Consider the following 17585-nt stretch of genomic DNA (forward strand, 5'->3'; position numbering starts at 1 on the left):
GATTAGTATTTTTTGGTCAACATCCTCTACTTAAGTTACTGGTGCCAATTTCTCTTTGTTTCAAACCACTACTTCAGTTCTTTTCATGCAAGAAGCTAAACTACTCAATAGGACTTTCAGTGGTAAGGGCAAAAAAAAAAACTTCAGCAATCAGAAGAAGCCTTTTGTATGCTTAGCCTCAGTTCTATACAAACTTGGCTTATCATATACTAGTTATGTCTGTATTTGTTACAGTTTGTGTGTGTGTGTGTGTGTGTGTGTGTGTGAGTGAGAGAGAGAGAGAGTGTGAGTGTGTGTGTGTGTGTGTGTGCGTCTCCCACCCCACCCCTTTTAAATGGTTGGACCTAGCTCAATCAAACTTGGTATGGAGTTAGGCCATTAGGGGGCATTAGACCACTTTCATTTTCAAACTTGGGAAGTGCATTTGTGGAGTGCAACAGAGGGGGGGGGGGGGGGTCAAAGTTGCTACTTTTGCGATAAGAAATGCATTGGAACTACAATTGATGCTAGATATAATATTGCTCTAATAGTTTTTATCCTTGCCCTGACATTTACAAGCAGCTTTCTTTTAGATTTCTCTCTTCTATTTTACTATTGGACCTATTTTATTACATTCTCTGCTGGCCGGATTAAATTTGCCATCATTATCATCGTCATTAAAAGCAGTGGCAGAGTCAGATTCACTGTCAAAAAAGAAGTTTAAGAACAGTGACTAAACAGCAGCCTACATTTTTCTCTTTCTCCCAACTCTTCCCCAAAACCAGAGGCTCCCAAAATAGTGCATCATGACCCCAAATGGGGTCACAAAATCAATGGATGGAATCACGAGAAAGAGGACCATTCTCCCTCCTGGTCCCCCCCCCCCCCCCCCCCCCCCCAAAAAATGAACTCAAGTCCCCTCCCTCTGGTTCTTTACTCTAGCTTGCAACCAGCAGCAACAGTCAGCACTGGGCACCTGAGCCTGTGCACATCCCACCACCACCTCTTATGTGGTCTTCCTGTTAGATCGGAAACCCGCAAGGGGGCCTGGGACCTGTGAGCTACCCAAACGTACAGGCTCTGCACTGTGTATACTGCTGCAGCTGCGGCTTTCTTGCCATTGGTGAGTGGAGGAAGGGAGGGGGTGGAGGTCTTCTAATTTGTTTTGGTTTTCTTCTGGGGCCCTAAGAATTTAAGTGTTAAAATGGGGTCATACCGGATACAAATTTGGGAAACTGTGATATTTCCTTAGCTGTAGTTGCTATGTCCCCTGTAACAAAATCTTACTGCGCTCCTCAGTCTCAGCAGACTCTGATGACTGTAAGGGGATACACCCAAACTTCTTAATACAATGACTTGATGAAGGAAGGATCTAATTCCCAAATCAGGCAGTGCAGGTGCTAGCTGGATTCCAGAGGGGCTCAGGTGCTTTTCTTTCCCTTTCCAACACAGGCCTGCATAACAAGGCCCTGACATGGTTTTCTTTTTCTCTGAGTGTTGCAGTGTGACTACCTTAGTCTTATTATTTTTTGATCTTGGTAGAAGGAATACGCTTGCTGTCTGTAGCATATTGAGATCCTTCTTATAATTGTGATAGAGATGATGGTGGTGATATCTGCAAGACTCACTTAAAACATACAGTAGGTCTAGAGCAGGCCAAGGAGATGGAGATTTGATTCCCAGGTCTGAACTATCCTCATGATAATTGGGGTTGGAAAGAAGGTGCTTGACTCTCACTATACAGTGACATCTGCTGTCCAGCACAGAGCACTCTTATACCATGCTCCAGAAGTAGCCATGGTCTATACCTCTCAGCCAAGAACCATCGCTTCAATGGCCAGGCTGGGGATGGAATTAAATTAAGGGGAAAAACCTAGTGACCTGAAAATGAAGGCTGAAGGCATCCAGGAGGGATGCCAGAGCCAGAAGCCTGCAGCCCATACTGAACAGCAGGAAGCTGCTGGGCAATATATAGAATGGGTAAAACATTTAAAAAATGTATTTCAAAATGCTTATGTGGCATGGCCCCTTAAAACAGGGCCTGGTCAACATAAATGGGCCCTTGGAGAAATTCTGAGGGGAATGCACTTGGCCTCTACTTTTGTGATTGAATGATGTGCACTATTGCAGAAGTTTAGCATAAGGATTTGAGGAATTTTGTGGGAGAACCACTAGAGGGAATGTACAATGACTCAATATAAACTGATGTACAAGGGATTTGAGAAAAAAGAACAGGAGAGTTTGGTGGGATGCTGGGGAGAAGTCTCCTTCCTTGCAACTACATTTCAGGATCTAGCAGGGCCATGACTCCAGGAGATGCAGAATATAATCTTGGGCGGTGCTACTGAATCACCTTTGTGGAATCATGGATTTGCAAGTGGGGAACTCCATTCCTGTGACCACAAAGAAGATATAAAAGGATTTGTGAGTACAGAAAACTATTTTTTCTGAAAAAGGATGGACTAAGGGCTAGTCTCTATGCTCAAGGTGAACAGAGAGGAGCCAATGCTATGCTAAAAGGCAGTGGTATTCACTTCCAGTCCTTGAGGGCCATCAACAGGTCCATTTTTCAGGATGCCTCTAATGAATATGCATGAGATATATTTGCATTTACAATGCCTCCATTATAAAAAAAATCTATCACATGCATATTCATTAGGGATATTCCCAAAACCACCTTGCCTCCTTCATGCCACTGCCTCCTGTGACCATCTGCGGCTTGCAAATCTCCTAGCAGCTTCCTTACTGCTTCGGGACACCTGTTGCATTAGGCCCCCCTTGGATGCTGTCTCCGCCCCTTTCTGACATCTTGTGGCACGAGGGTTACAAGCGCGACACCGGAGGCTAGAATTACCTTGCCGCCTTCCTGCCACTGCTTCCTATGACCATCTGAGGCTTGCCAGCTCTCCTCACAGCTTCCCTACTGTTTTGGGACACCCACCGCACTAGGCCCCCCCCCCCCAGATGCAGTCTCCAACCCTTCATGACATCATCTCAGAGCGTGAGGGGTTACAAACACGAGGTGGCGTGCACCAAAGGAATGTGCACAAGGGGCAGCCCCCTTTGTGCCCCCTATGTGTCGCCCACCAAAGAAAACCTTTCTGGTACCCCTCTTCATTTCGTCAACTTAACAACCTAGTGTTTCATGGCTCAAGTCTATGATAAACCCTTAAACACTATATTAAACTGAGGAAGATATGGGACAATGCCTTATATTTCAAAACAAAAAAGATACAAAACTCTTCTTCAAAATACCACTTAAGCCAGAAACATTTGTACATGTATGTTTTGTATTATCTATATTATTAACCAATGCACCAATGATAACAAAAAAAATTCCAGTGATTAATGATCTTCTGGATGATTTTCATCCTGCCATTTTCTGTATTACAGAAACATGGCTAAAAACTTATGATTCTGTATTGGTGAATCAAATTTTAATTCATCATATGGTATTTTCTCAATAGCAAGAACAAATCGCAAAGGTGGTAGCTTAATGTTAACAGCCAAAATAGGACAAATTTAAATCAAAAGCACTTCAGTTATGTTTAGTCTACTGCCCTTCAGGTCTCCTTGAACATAATAGTTCACCCTTAATTGATTTGCAAAAAATCTAGATAATGATGTTCCATCTATAAACTTAGGCAATTTCAACCTTCACATAGATTCTACACTTCAGTGTTTAGCTTGTGAAATGTTTCTTGACACTCTGTCAGCCCTAGGGTGAGAACAGATTGTAAAGAATCCTACTCACAAGGCCGGACACAGTCTTGATTTATTATTCATAAATAATGATACAAAACGAGAATTTTTTACTAAAAAAATACATGATATCAGATTTTACCCTAGAATCTTATTTTCCATGGTCCAAAATCTAACAAAAGCTAATGCATGCACTTTAGGGCCTGACCCTGGATTACCAGGGAATAAATGTAATGAACTTGCAAGCTTCTTCAAGGATAAGATTCAAAAACTTCTTAATAATGTCCCTTCAGCTTCAGACCAAACAATTATATTAAAACCACGAGATGTAATTCCTTGGACATCTTTTGATCGTGTCTCTACTTTAGAAATTGAATTAATCAGGAAAAAATTAAATCCAGAAAATCATCCTTTAGATGCAATTCCCACCTCAGCATTAAAATCAGTGGTTCAGTTAATTTCCTCTCCGATTGCTAAAATAATACATTTTTCATTATCTCAAGGCAAGATACCTTCGTCTTTAAAATGTGCAGTTATAAGAACAATACTAAAAAAGGGAAATACTGACTATAATATGTTAAATAATTTCAGACCCTTTTCAGATTTACCATTTATGGCCAAGATATTGGCCAGCTGGCAGAGGATATTGAAGCAAATAACATACTCTTTCCGTCTGAGTACTGAATCATTATTGCTTGCCTTAACAGACACCGTATTAAGGGGATCTGATGCAAGTCAGTCATATTTATTGGTAATACATGACCTTTCAGCTGCCTTTGATACGGTTGATCATCAGATCTTAATTTGTAGACTGTCTGAAATTGGCCTCGATGGTATAAACCCTCCAAAGGTTTATTTGATACTTACAGAATCACTCTTTTCAAGTGAGAATTGGTAACTCCATATCAGAGAAATTCAACTTGGAATCAGGAGTGCCACAAGGATCTTCCTTATCTGCTATCCTTTTTAATATTTATATGTTACCTCTTTGCCAACTACTAGCCGGACTAGGCAATACTCATTATTTATATGAGCTGACATTCAATTCCTTGTGCCCATTAATGACTCATAGAAAATATTCTGAAATTAGTCAATGTCTATATCTCAGCACTATTAGTTCATATGAAATTGGTCCTGAACCTAAAAAAACAAAACCAAAAAACTGAGATTATATTATTAAATAGAAATTTGACATAACCCTCCCCATTTTCAAATAGACTCTACCAAAATTGAATTAGTCACGCACGCTATCCAGGAATAACAATCGATAGTGACCTGAACATGAAAAAAACATATTACTTTGAAAATTAGAGATGGATATAACAAACTTCACACATTAAAACATTTAAAACCTCCTCTCACTCATGAAAATTTCCATATAGTACTCCAGACGCTAATATTTTCTAAATTAGATTATTGTGATGCCCCTTTTGTTTGGCCTCCCTGAAAGTACAATAAGACCTTTCCAGCTTCTACAGAATGCTACAGCTAGGATCTTAACCGGGTGTAGAAAGTTTGATCACATTATACCAATTTTAATTTCTTTGCATTGGTTTCCAGTAAAATGCAGAATTGATTTTAAAGTTCTTTGTCTGTTTCACAAATTTATTAACAGTGATGAAACAAAATGGCTCAGTTCGGCTTTATATCTTTACACCCTGCAGAGAAATTTAAGATCGGCAAATACAGGCCTTCTGTTGTGTTCCACGCCCGCGGCCATCCGCGGGTGCGCCCCCCCTACCTAAGGCATGGCAGCCGCGGCAGCGGCGTCAGGGCAGACTGCCCTGCTGCATGTGCCCAGTGCCCCCGCGTGGGCCTCCGGGCTGGCCGCCGGGTCAGGAGCCGTCCCTGCTCATCCCTTGCAGCAGCTAGCGGCTTTCCTCCACGGCCCGAGATCCAAGATGGCCACCGCCATCTTAGGTGTGAGGCTGCGCCTCCTCACTAGAATTAAAGGGACCTAAGCCCTTTAATTACCTTCAGCTGCTTCCAATGATCCAGAGCAGAGGAAGTATAAAGGGAGGCTTCCTCTGCTCATTCTTTGACTTGGCAACTTCCATGGTTAGTCAGGTCTGCTTGCTTTGGTGAGTTCTTGTGCTTTGGATCCTTGTTCCTGTTTCGTCTTCGTGTTCCTGGTTCCTACTTCGGATCAGCTAGCGGTGACTCCTGGTATTGACTTCGGATCGGCTAGCGGTGATTCCTGGTATTGACTTCGGATTGGCAAGCGGTGATTCTCTGGTGCGTGACTTTGGACTGGCAAGTGGTGATCCCTCGGTGTGTGACCTCGGACTGGTAAGCGACGACCCTCTGGCACTTGTCTTCAGGACTCCTCCTTGACCAACGTCTCCAAGGGCCCGCCTAAGTCCCAGCAGCCCGGGTCCCTATGGGCTCCTCCCGGGGGGTCCGTGGGCATCCAGGGGTGAAGCTCCAGTCAACCCTTGCACCGAACTTCTTGACCTCTCAAAGGTCGATCTAAGTCCCAGCGGTCCGGGTCCCTATGGGCTCCTCCTGGAGGGACCACAGACCTCCAGTGGCGAAGACACACTTCCTTTCTTCGACGTCACGACTCCTCGTCTGTCTCCACAGTCGCCTCTGTCTCCAGTGCCGAGGGTCAGCTGGCCACATCTTCCATTCCTGCCTCGCCACCCAATGGGAGAACCTACGAGTCCTCTTCCAAGGTATTCCATCCTCCCGTCGGCCCAAGGGTTCACAAGCCTGAGCGTAACACCTTCTGGTTGGCCCCTCTATATGAACCGCTCATTTGAATAAGGTGAGAGAGCGAACCATTTCAATAGCAGGACCTCAATTATGGAACTCTTTACCTGTTGATTTAAGGCTGCAAACAGATTTTATGGTTTTAAAAAAAAATCTAAAAATGTAGCTCTTTAAAAAAGCTTTTGAGGGAACTGATTAACTCTATATTATCATGGCAAGGAAGTTTAATTTTTCTGAAGAATGAGGCATGAATTTTTACTTGTTATATGTTATTTGTGATTTATCTCATTTTTTTGTTTTTATTTGTTTACTTCAATTCTTTTAATTTATTTGTTTTTTCTACGATATTTATTGTAATTTTAATTTAATTTTATGATTCATTGATTGTATTTTATTTCTTGTAAACCATTGTGACTGAATACAGAATGACGGTATACAAAAGTGATAACTAAATAAATAAATCTGATTGTGGCTGTCAAGGACTGGAAGTGAATACCACTGCTAAAGGGGATTTTTTGGAGAAAGTGTGTTTTATTTTCAATATTGCTTCTACTAATAGTGTAAAAAACCCCTGAACCCTATGAAACCAGTGATTTTTGTGTGTTTTACTTTGACTGCTGGTAAGCTTTGTTTGAAGTTATTTTTTGGAATAAGACCATCCTTTATCCCAAGGTATGGGTTTGACAAGGGGCATTATTACTCATGGAAGAAGGTGGGAAGCACTCAGAGAGGGGTCAGAGAGGGGAAAGAGGCATTTGGTGAAGCTTTCCCTATCTAGCATGGCAAATACTGCCCTTGCCTCTGAGCCAGATCCACTACATCATCTGCTCCATCATTTTTGGTTTTGAACCCACATACAGACAGGTGCTCAGCTCATAAACAAGCATCGGACCCTCTATCATTTTGTGCATCCTAGGAGGAGTTTACAGTTATGCCTGGATGGATGACGGCACGCCGCTGACTGCTGTAGTGAGGCTACCGACACAGAGACTGCCACCTATCCCTTTTTCTCTTCTATTTTTTCTGTAAAATATGATTTTAGTTCTTACTTGCCTTCTTTTCTCACTGTCAGCGTTGGCACTTTCCTTATGTTCCTTCCCGTTTCTAGCTGACTCTATCCCTACTGCTTCCTAATGCACAGCACACCGTTCCGTCTCACTTTATTTCACGAGAGCGACTATCACATGGAAAGGGAGGCTGGGCTGAGCGTGTTCAGAACCGAGAAGCTAAGCTTTATGTGGAAATAAACCAGAACCTGAAGCAATCCAATTCACATTAGTGATTCGTGTATTGAATTTTTGGCAGTCCATCCATTCTACATCATTTTTCAGTTCTCCACTTCCAAAATCATACCATCATGTCAGGATCAGATTTGTTTTAAATTACTTCTGTCTCAGGCTTATTCCTATATTAATCAGTGCAGAAGAGTAGAAATTATGGTGCCACAGGGCAGGAGAAAGAAAAAAATAAAATGGCTGTAAAAAAAAAAAAACATATGTTTTGCCACTTTTTAAATTACTGACTTTGGTACAATGCAAGTGATAATCAAACGGACAGTAGTATGCACTATGCAGTTACTGTAATTTGTTGTGTAATTACTGAAGGGTTGGCAATTGTAATACTATTGGCAAATGTAAGGGGTTTTTTTTGCTTTTCTTTTAAAGCACCTGATTCACTAAAGCTTTCCTCCCATTCTGTGTCTATGGGAAAATACCTTGATGAATCACACCCCAAGTATATTTTTCTATGGAAAGTGGTCTTCTACCTCCTATAATAGTTTTTTTTCCCCCCTAAACTCTACCAAATCCAAGGTAATGGTTATAAAACATGAATTAATAAAACATGTCCTGATCTAATGCATATTACTGATCTGTTTGTGGTTCAGCTTTTGAGTCAAATGTTGTTCAAGTACTGAAAAAAAAAATTCAGGTAGTGCCTAAAGAAAATTTCAAACCCTGAAGTCCAAACTGCTATATGGGTCACTAAAGTGAAAGCCTGTCCTTTGAGTGACATCTACAGAAAAAAAAGACTTTGAACCCTCTAGGATCTTACCTCCTTCTCCTGCGTTCAATAGCTCAACTTGGAAATATTTTTCCAGTTCAGGAACTGAATCGTCTGTGATGTTAACAGAAATGTATTTGTATCTTTCTCCAGGCCGAAATTCCAAGGTACCTGAAGTAGCCTAAAACAGAAATGCCCCTTTACAATTTTTCTCATGTCCCAGATACCTTGTTACCCCTCCCTACCCTGCCCTGCCATTCCCAGATGTTAAGATATATGAATTAACAAAAACACACTCTTTGCCAGAGGTACGTTCCTTCTCCAGATGTTTTTGGGCTAGCAAGGATAAGCAGGAAACAGAGAACACAGGAACACTTCAACCATATTTTAGGAGGCCTGGTAGGAGTTTGCACATAAAAGGGTGGCTTCCTTTGAATTCAGGATTAGCAGCTTTTATTGTGAAATTACTACTCTAGTAATTCTTAAACTTGTCCTGGAGGGCTCAGGAAACATGTGTGAGAGATAATTTGGGCAGATACTAGGTCTCCAATGAAAGCAGATATCTCTCTTACATAATCATGGCAGATCTGCTGAACATGACAGGTTGTGGGGTCAATAGGACAGGTATGGGAATTACTGTACTACTACATTAATTTCCTTTCTAACGAGAATTTTTCTCACCTCAGGGTTGATAGAATAAGATCAGCAAAATCTCATCTGAAAAGTATTAATCTCTGAAGGGAACATGTGGACAATCATGTTTTAATAGTCCTTTTAAGGACATTTTCACTTGACTGTCTTTCTAAGGCCAGTGAGTGGAACCCTATAGAGGCTGAAGAGCCAAAGCTGGGACGGACTGAGTGAATAAACCACCCTCAGAATATTAATAAACTGGCATCTACACAGAAATGCCCACTTTTCTTTCAATAACATCTTCTGCTGGTTTATTCAGTGCATTTTAATTAGTTTGCCTTACTTCACAAAGACAGCTATAGTCTTGTGTGTTAATATTGTAAATACAGCGCGTAATCTACTTTTTCCAACTTGGACTGACTTGAGATTTTAAATTTCAAGCCCAATCTCTAAATCTATGGGCCTTAGAAAAAATCTAGCTCATACGAGTATTCACTTGCACATCTTTGCAGATCTGCCATATCTATGGTAATTAAAAACATATTTCCCATGAGTGTTTTTTATTTTACAAGTGCTAGATTGATAGCAGCATAAAGCAAAGACAAGCATCTATCCACAGAACAGATACAGCAAGGTCAACTTTCAAAGTGGGTTACGCAGGTAAGGAGAGTTTTCCCCACATTAACTGGCTGTCTGAAAATTACCCCCTTTTAATGTAGCTAAAAGTTGTATGCTTTTAGCAACATTGAGAGAAGGCCTTCCTGGGGATATGTTTAGGTCAGAGAAGGAAAAGTACATGCCTAGATGGCATTTACAATTCTTTCTGCATACAACTGACCACACAGAATTTACATGCATGACAAGTTTCAAAGTGAAAGTACGCGCTTACTTTTACTTTCAGAACTGGTGCAAAACCTGTGGGCCGGATTTTCAAAGGATTTACACGCGTAACCGGTCTTACGCGCGCCGGGCCTATTTTCAAAAGGCCCTGTGATGCGCCTAAAGCCCCGGGATGTGTGTAAGTCCCGGGGCTTGCAAAAAGGGGCGGGAAGGGGTCAGAGGCTCCCAGCACAGCGGCTTGGGAGGGAATGGGGGAAGGCAGCGGGGCTTGGCGCAGGCTCAGTGAGGGCTCGGCGCATGCAAGGTGCACAATTGTGCACCTCCTTGCACGCGCCAGGTTGCGCCCACAAATTTTAAAATCTACCCCTGTGTGTAAAACATACGTGCAGTCTCTGTCTTGATGCGGACAGTTTGAAAAATCCCCTCAATAGGAATGGTGCCCAGAATTCCTTGCCAATGTGCCTTAATCTTGTTTTGAAGGAATCATCTCTGAGATTTTTCTTTGTACCCCACATATGAAGACACAACTAGGAGAAACACATACTTGGGAATTTTTTAATGCAGCCCCACATTTATGGAATATCCTACCAAAAGAGTTTTGTTTAACCTCAAATTCATCTTTTAGATGCCTTCTTAAAACATGGTTATTCCAGCAGGCTTTTACTGTTCCTTGATGGTCTTTTACTAGTTTTACTGTGATTGAATGATTTCATTTTATTATAATTTAATGTTGTTCTATTGACATATATTGTAGATTTGTTGCTTGAATCTTTAGAATATTATGTTATGGTTTGTATCTTGATTGTTAAAGCTGTGAATTTTAATTGTACATTTTTTGTTGTTCCTTGCCTTCAGCTAATACTGGAAAGGCGGATGATAAATCAACTAAACATTGCTGCTTGGCCTCTCTGTTGAAATTAAAATTAGTGTTATTTCATACAGGCCAACACAGATCTTCCAGATATTAATAACTTTACATCCCCATCAACAGGAAGTGATGGTTTGCAGAACAGGACCAAGATACTACAGTGGAATTTTTCAGCCCATTTCTCATTAATGCTTTTTGAATTACAAACTGAATTGTTTTGGTGACACTTTAGTTGTTGTTGCCCATTCTGTCATCTTAGCTCTTACCATAAAATTAGCTTTTCACAAAGGTTAATGTCATGTGCTAAAAAACCTAAATAAATTACAGTATTGTCTTTGTGGGATTCCCTTCAATCATTTTACATCATCTTTAATTTCTTCCAAGACTGACAACATGGTATCTTGGTGGCACAAACCTATGACTTAGATCATTATGAAGTTTCTAAACTGGTATAAAGCAATTGTGGCATCTTTTGGATAAGCATAGATTTTTAAACTTGCATCAGAGTTGCAGTCAGGATCGTTTTCTGATGGACCCAGAATTGCACTGCAGGATTTATGTAGGACTCCCCAAGGTGAAATGTGTTAGCCAACAAAGTAATGAAGGAGCTTGTTTTCTTAGCTGTCAGATGTAGTTACCGTATAATCCTCAGGACTAAAAGCTGTTACTGAAACTGTTCTGTAGTCAACCATTACTCTTCCCAGAAGACCTTGTGCACGAACTACCAGTAACTTGACTTCCCCAATTTCCTCCTTGACAGTAATTTTAGGAATGGTGGATGCTGGGAGGATTTTACTGTCAGGCTGAGGAGGAGGTCCCACAGAGAACTGCAGCAAACCTGCAAGATATAAAATTCCATAATTTAAACTTTTAGCAATACTTGGATAAAAACAAGTTACAGCTTTATAGTTTATTCAAATATTCATACATATTTATCCAATAATACTAGAATCATCTGTGATTTACAGATGTAGAGAAAACTTGAGGCCTAATTACAAGGCAAATTTCAGTCTGATCTGAGTTTGAATTTTCAGATTTTCCTCAGATTTTATAGGGAAAGTGTCAAAATTGCCCCCCGTAAACCTAGGAAAAATCTGCCATTTTCAGTGTGAATTTGCTACAGATTTACTGACTCAAGAGAATTCACATTTGAATCTGACCACTACTCCTGGGAATCAATTGAATCAGTTTGAAATCTGATGATGATGAAAAGAATGCATTTTAGACTATTTTGAAAAACATTTTGATAAACTTATTCAGTAAACTACTAACTTTCTTGCATATTGGTCAAACTAGTTTCCAAACCATGAGGTGTATTTCCAAAATGTTTAAAATGTGCAGTAATTTTAATTTTGAATGTCTTATGTTCTTGGGTAGTTTTGAACATAAGATATTCAAAATTAAAATCATTACTTTCCCTTCAGCAGAGTAAACCCCACTGATCACCACTGTCTTCAGTCCTGTCCTGTTGCTTATCCAGCTTTTCGCCCGCTTTACAATATTTTCTCCCATTCTCCGACTAGCAAGCTTGCTAACCATTTTATGTGACACAATGTCAAATGCTTTATTAAAATCCTGACAGGCCACATCTAATGTACATGACTTCTCTGGTCACCTTATAAAATAATTCAATTAAGTTTATTTTACAAGAAATGTTCCTTATGAAATTATGTTGCCTAGAATACTGTGGCTCATTAGCTTCAAGGTATTGCACTATTCCATCTTTCCTTCGTGTTTCCCTTAGTTTGCCTGCTATTGAGAGCTGACAGACAGGTCGGCAGTTTTCCAGTTCATCTTAGTTCCAACTCTTGTGGAGCCTCTCTCTTCTTTTAAGTGATAAGATGAAAACTGATTCAAGAGCTGTGAGGAATACAATATGCACCCCCTTTAGCTCTTTCAGTATACTGGTCCCATTGCCCTGTCTGTTTTCAATCATGCCAGTACCTTGAACACAATCTCTTCAGCAAATGGCAACGTGTTCACCCTAACGTCGGTTATGTCCTTGCCTTTTACCTTTAGTCCACCATCCTTCCCACCTATTTGAATTAACAGGCAAAATTTGTGTTCAAGATGCCCTCTTTCTCCTGATCTCATCTTCCTCTAATTTCTACCATTTCCCTTTTAGTCTTCCTCTCTTTACTTGTATATTTAAAGAAAGTTTTATCCCCTGCCTTTACGGGTTGGGCAATAAACTCTTCAGTTTGAACCTTTGCTGGTCTAACTGCCCTTCCTGCCTTGCTATGTTTCTCCTGGCAATTTTGCCTGTCCTCCTTCTGAGTCCATTTGCATTTTCAGAATGCAAATGGTTTGCCTTTTACTTTCTCTAATATTTACTTGGAAGGCCATACTGGTCTCTCTATCCTCTTCTCCTTGCTAATGTTCAAGATCCAGTCTAAGAAGAAATATTCTCCTCTGTGAGGTTTAACACCTCCTAATATGCTGATGTAAGATAATCTGTCCCTTACTAACAGGAGTTACAAGAAATTTCCCAGCAGAGGAAGATTCAGAGGGAGTTCATGTGTGTAGTGAGAGACAGGAGGATTTTTTCCTCAAAAGGAGACTGGCAAAAGAGAATATAAAAGATGCTTTCACACGACACTGGGAGGAGATCTTAAGGGTTTAGCAGAGTGAAGTTTTAGGAGTTTTGCTTGAACCAAGGAAGAAAGCAAAGAGCTGTGGCCTAGCTTGGGGTTGCAATTTTTGGTCCATAAAAGAGAAAGGATCTCTTCTGCAAACAGCAATGGCTATCTCAAGAATTTCCACCCACCTAAAGCCAGTGGGAAGAGTTGCCTTGGGCAGGCCAGTTGGGCTAAACAGAAAAGGCTTTTGAGGAGGGATGCCCAGTGATGCGAGAAGACTTAGATAACATAAGAACTGTGTCTGTACAAGTGATAGATTTTTTTTTTTTAAGAATTGGGAGCTGTTATTGACTTTTTGCTCCTCTGTGGATTTGTTTGTATTTTTCTAGAATTTACTGGCATTTTAACTACTTTCTGTTTTAGAACACAACTTTTGGAGTGGTCTTCTTTATTTTTGTAACTGTGTGAACCACTTAATGGCCCTGAAGGTGTATTCCATCCCCCAATTCACAGAACACATGTTCCCCACCCAGTACCTGCAGTTTGGATTATTTTTCCCTATTTGCCCAACTTTGCATTTTTCCACATTATATTTCATTTACCATCCAGATGCCCAGTCTCCTATTCTCATAAGGTCCTTTAGCAATTCCTGACAATCTGCTGTTTTAACAACTTTGAAATAATTTTGTGTCGTCTGCAAATTCTATCACCTCACTTACCAGATTACTTATGAATACGTTAATCAGCAGAGGTCTTATTACTGATCTCTGTGGTAATCCACTAATGACTTTTCTCCATTTGGAAAACTATTTAGTCCTACCTTCCGTTTCTTGTCTTTTAACCTGTTACCAATCACAATATGACACTGTCTCTAATCCCATGATGTTTTGATTTCCTAAGGAATCTCTTAAGAGGAACTTCTGAAAAAATCCAAATACCTGTAGCTCACCTTTATCTACGTTTATTTGCACCTTCAAAAAAATCTAAAAGATGGGTAATGCAACACTTCCCTTTCCCAAAACCATGTTGACTTTTCCCAGTTAAGCCATATTTATCTATATGGCCAGTGTTTTTATTTTCAAGAGTACCTTCTACCATTTTGTCCTGTACCGATGTCAGGCTCACTAGTCTATGGTTTACAAGATCACCTTTGGAGCCATTTTTAAAATTTAGCATCGCATTTGCTACCCTCTAGTGTTCACGTATTGTGGCTGTTTTAAATGCTAGGTTACAAATTACCAATAACATGTTTTTAATTTAATGCTTGAGCTCCTTCAGGTCTCTGGATCAAATGCCATCCAGTCCTGGCGATTTCTTAGCCTTTAGTTTGTCAGTTTGATCTATTACATCCTTCATTATCAAGAGATTTGTTTTAGTTGCTCAGCATCATCACCATTAAAGAATGTTTCAGGTGTGAATAGGATATGTTACCAAAATCCTCCTCAGTAAAGACCGAGCCAAAGAATTAATTCAGTTTTTCTGCTCTTTTCTTGCACATCTGAGAACCCCTTTTACCCTCTGGCTCTATGCATAAGTTAAGCTGAATAAGTTAGACCTGTTATTCAGCAGGTCTAAAGTTACCCAGTTAAACTTATCTTTCTAACCAGCTGCGCCACTAAATATCCCTACCAAGTTAGCTGGATATGTTTATCTGGCTAACTTTTTCAGCTGGATAGTGGCTGAATATCTACTTCTTACCCATCAACCATGGAATTTCTATCCATATGGATTCCACAGTGCACTTTGTTTTCTGCGGGATTTTAATCATGCTTTACTCTATGCCATCCTTTACATACAGTGCCACCCCCCCACCAATTTGATCTGCTCTATCATGTCAATATAATTTATAGTCTGGTATCAGTGCCCCACTAATTTCCTCCTTCCACCATGTCTCTGAAATGATTATTACCGGTATGTATATATCCTTGTATAATGCCATACACTTTAAATCTTCATTTTTATTATTCAGACTTCTGGCATTCTTATACAGACATTTTAAAGTATGTTTTTTATTTGTACTTTTATTTCTATTTGTATTCACAACAGCACATGATACATGCAGTACTACGTCATTCACATCTATCTGCTCTTTATTTACATCCATCTGGGCTATTTCAGCCTTAGTCACAACTTCTTCACTGGGATATTCTAACTTCCGTGGAAGATATCTCCCACCAAACCATGTGTTTCTGAATGACAATTGATTTTCCCCATGTCTAGTTTAAAAACTACTCTGTCTCCTTTACAAATGTTTACATCAGCAGCTGGGCTCCACCCATCCCATCGGAATAGGCTCCCCCTTACCCAGAATGTTCCCCACTTCCTGACAAATCTAAAGCCTCTTCCCTGCACTATCATCTCACCCACGCATTGAGATTCTGGAGTTCAGCCTGCCTCTGGATTTCTGTGTTTGGAATGGGGATTTCAGTTTCCCTACTAAAATCCTAAATTTAGCCTCCAGAACCTCCCGCCCTGCAGCTTCCTCTTTCATTGGTACCCATTTGTACCATGACAGCCAACTCTTCCCAAGCACTATCTAAACTCTTATTAGGTAGTGCATGAAGTCCACTACCTTCGCATCAGGCGGGCAAGTTAATAAGCAATCCTCATGCCCACCAGCCACCCTATTTGCTAAATATTTTTCCCATAGACAAAGAATGGAAGAAAATCTTTAGTAACTAGGTCCCTACATTGCTAATGATGACTCACCAATTATAATGTACATACATATCTTTTATTCTCATGACAATTAGATTCTTCAACCAGATTCCTCAAACAAATACCAACTATGTGGGTACTATGGGGCAGATTTTCAAAGGGATACGCGCGTAACCCCCGAAAAGCTGCCCCTGCCAGCCCCTGTGCGCGCCGAGCCTATCTTGCATGTATGTCCCGGGGCTTCGAAAAGGGGGCGAGACCGGGGGCGTGGTGGAGGTTTAGGGGCGGTCCGGGGGGCAGTCCAGAGTCCTCTGGCACAGCGGCCTGTGCCGGGGGATGGCAAACCAGCAGGCGTAACTTTGGAAATAAAAGGTGGGGGATTTAGTTAGGGCTGGGGGGTGGGCGGAAATCGCAAAAAAAGTTCCCTCCAAGGCCGCTCCGATTTCAGAGCAGCCTTGGAGGGAACGAGGAAAGCCATCGGGGCTCCCCTTGGGCTCGGCGCGCGCAAGGTGCACAAGTGTGCACCCCCTTGCACGTGCCGACCCCAGATTTTATAACATGAGCGCGGCTGCGCACGTATGTTATAAAATTGGGCATAGATTTGTTCGCGCCGGGTTGCGTGAACAAATCTACGCCCGTGCATAAGTTTAAAAATCTGGCCCTAAGTGTCTGAATGTCGGGTTGATTTGTACTGATTGAAAAGAATGTAAGTATCTTTTGTTTGGTGCCTTATGGAAAATTTACCCCATTATGTCAAGAGCACATAGTACAAATTATTTATGGAAGTAAGGTGTGACTTTAGTGAAATACAATTGCCATGTGCTCCACTGTAGTTGGTGCATTTTGACTAAGATTACCAACTGGCTTGAGAGATTCAGGACAGGCTGATCCAATACAGCACATTACATGGACTCATTTTCTTAGGGAAATCAGAATTATGGAAGCAATTTGTTAAATTAATCACAGCACTTGCAGTCCCACTAATAGGTTTGATCCCTTTGAATATTTGCCCAGTGGGGGGACAATATACCCATATACCCACTGCAGTGCCAGGGGACTCGGGACCGCCCTCCAGGCCCGCTCCCGAACCGTCACCACGCCCCCAGACCCACCTCGGACCGCCCCCGGACACGCCCCCAGACACACCCCCGGACTGCCGACACGCCCCTGGACATGACCCTCCCGCCCCTTTTATGAAGCCCCTGGACTTATGCACATTGTTGCTAGAACTTCGGCATATAAAAAATGTTAAATAAATAAATAAATAAATCCTGGGGCTTTGCGCGCTATGGCGGCCTATGCAAAATAGGCGTGCCGGCGCGCAGGGCTTTTAAAATCTACCCCTAAGCCTCATTAATGTGCACTAACATGAAATACTAATTTTCCCAAAATTTCATCATTTTTTTAGTTTCATGGGGCTCCCAAAACTAAATAGATAATTTTGTTGTCATTGTCTATTTCATTGAAAATGAATGCACACCCCTAATAATCAGTAAAAAAAAAAAAAAGGAGGTGATAATGCCCTTGTACAAAGTCCTCGGTGAGGCCTTACGTAGAGTACCGTGTTCAGTTCTGGAGATCCTATCTCAAAAAGGACAGAGACAGGACAGAGG

The 17585-nt window shown here is 41.1% G+C and overlaps 1 protein-coding gene across 1 annotated transcript in view; it reads right to left on the reverse strand.

The window, feature by feature from the left end:
* The window catches only part of ADGRV1 (adhesion G protein-coupled receptor V1), a 1128533-nt gene that overhangs the window by 906658 nt on the left and 204290 nt on the right, over positions 1 to 17585 (reverse strand). Inside the window, exons 24-25 of the mRNA XM_029573357.1 lie at positions 11374 to 11573; positions 8446 to 8575 (exon numbers count right to left, since the gene is read on the reverse strand). Of these exons, the coding sequence (XP_029429217.1) occupies positions 8446 to 8575; positions 11374 to 11573 (330 nt within the window). The remainder of the gene's footprint in view (positions 1 to 8445; positions 8576 to 11373; positions 11574 to 17585) is intronic.

The sequence above is a fragment of the Rhinatrema bivittatum genome, chromosome 1 (genome assembly GCF_901001135.1).
Source record: "Rhinatrema bivittatum chromosome 1, aRhiBiv1.1, whole genome shotgun sequence".
Lineage (NCBI taxonomy): Eukaryota > Metazoa > Chordata > Amphibia > Gymnophiona > Rhinatrematidae > Rhinatrema > Rhinatrema bivittatum.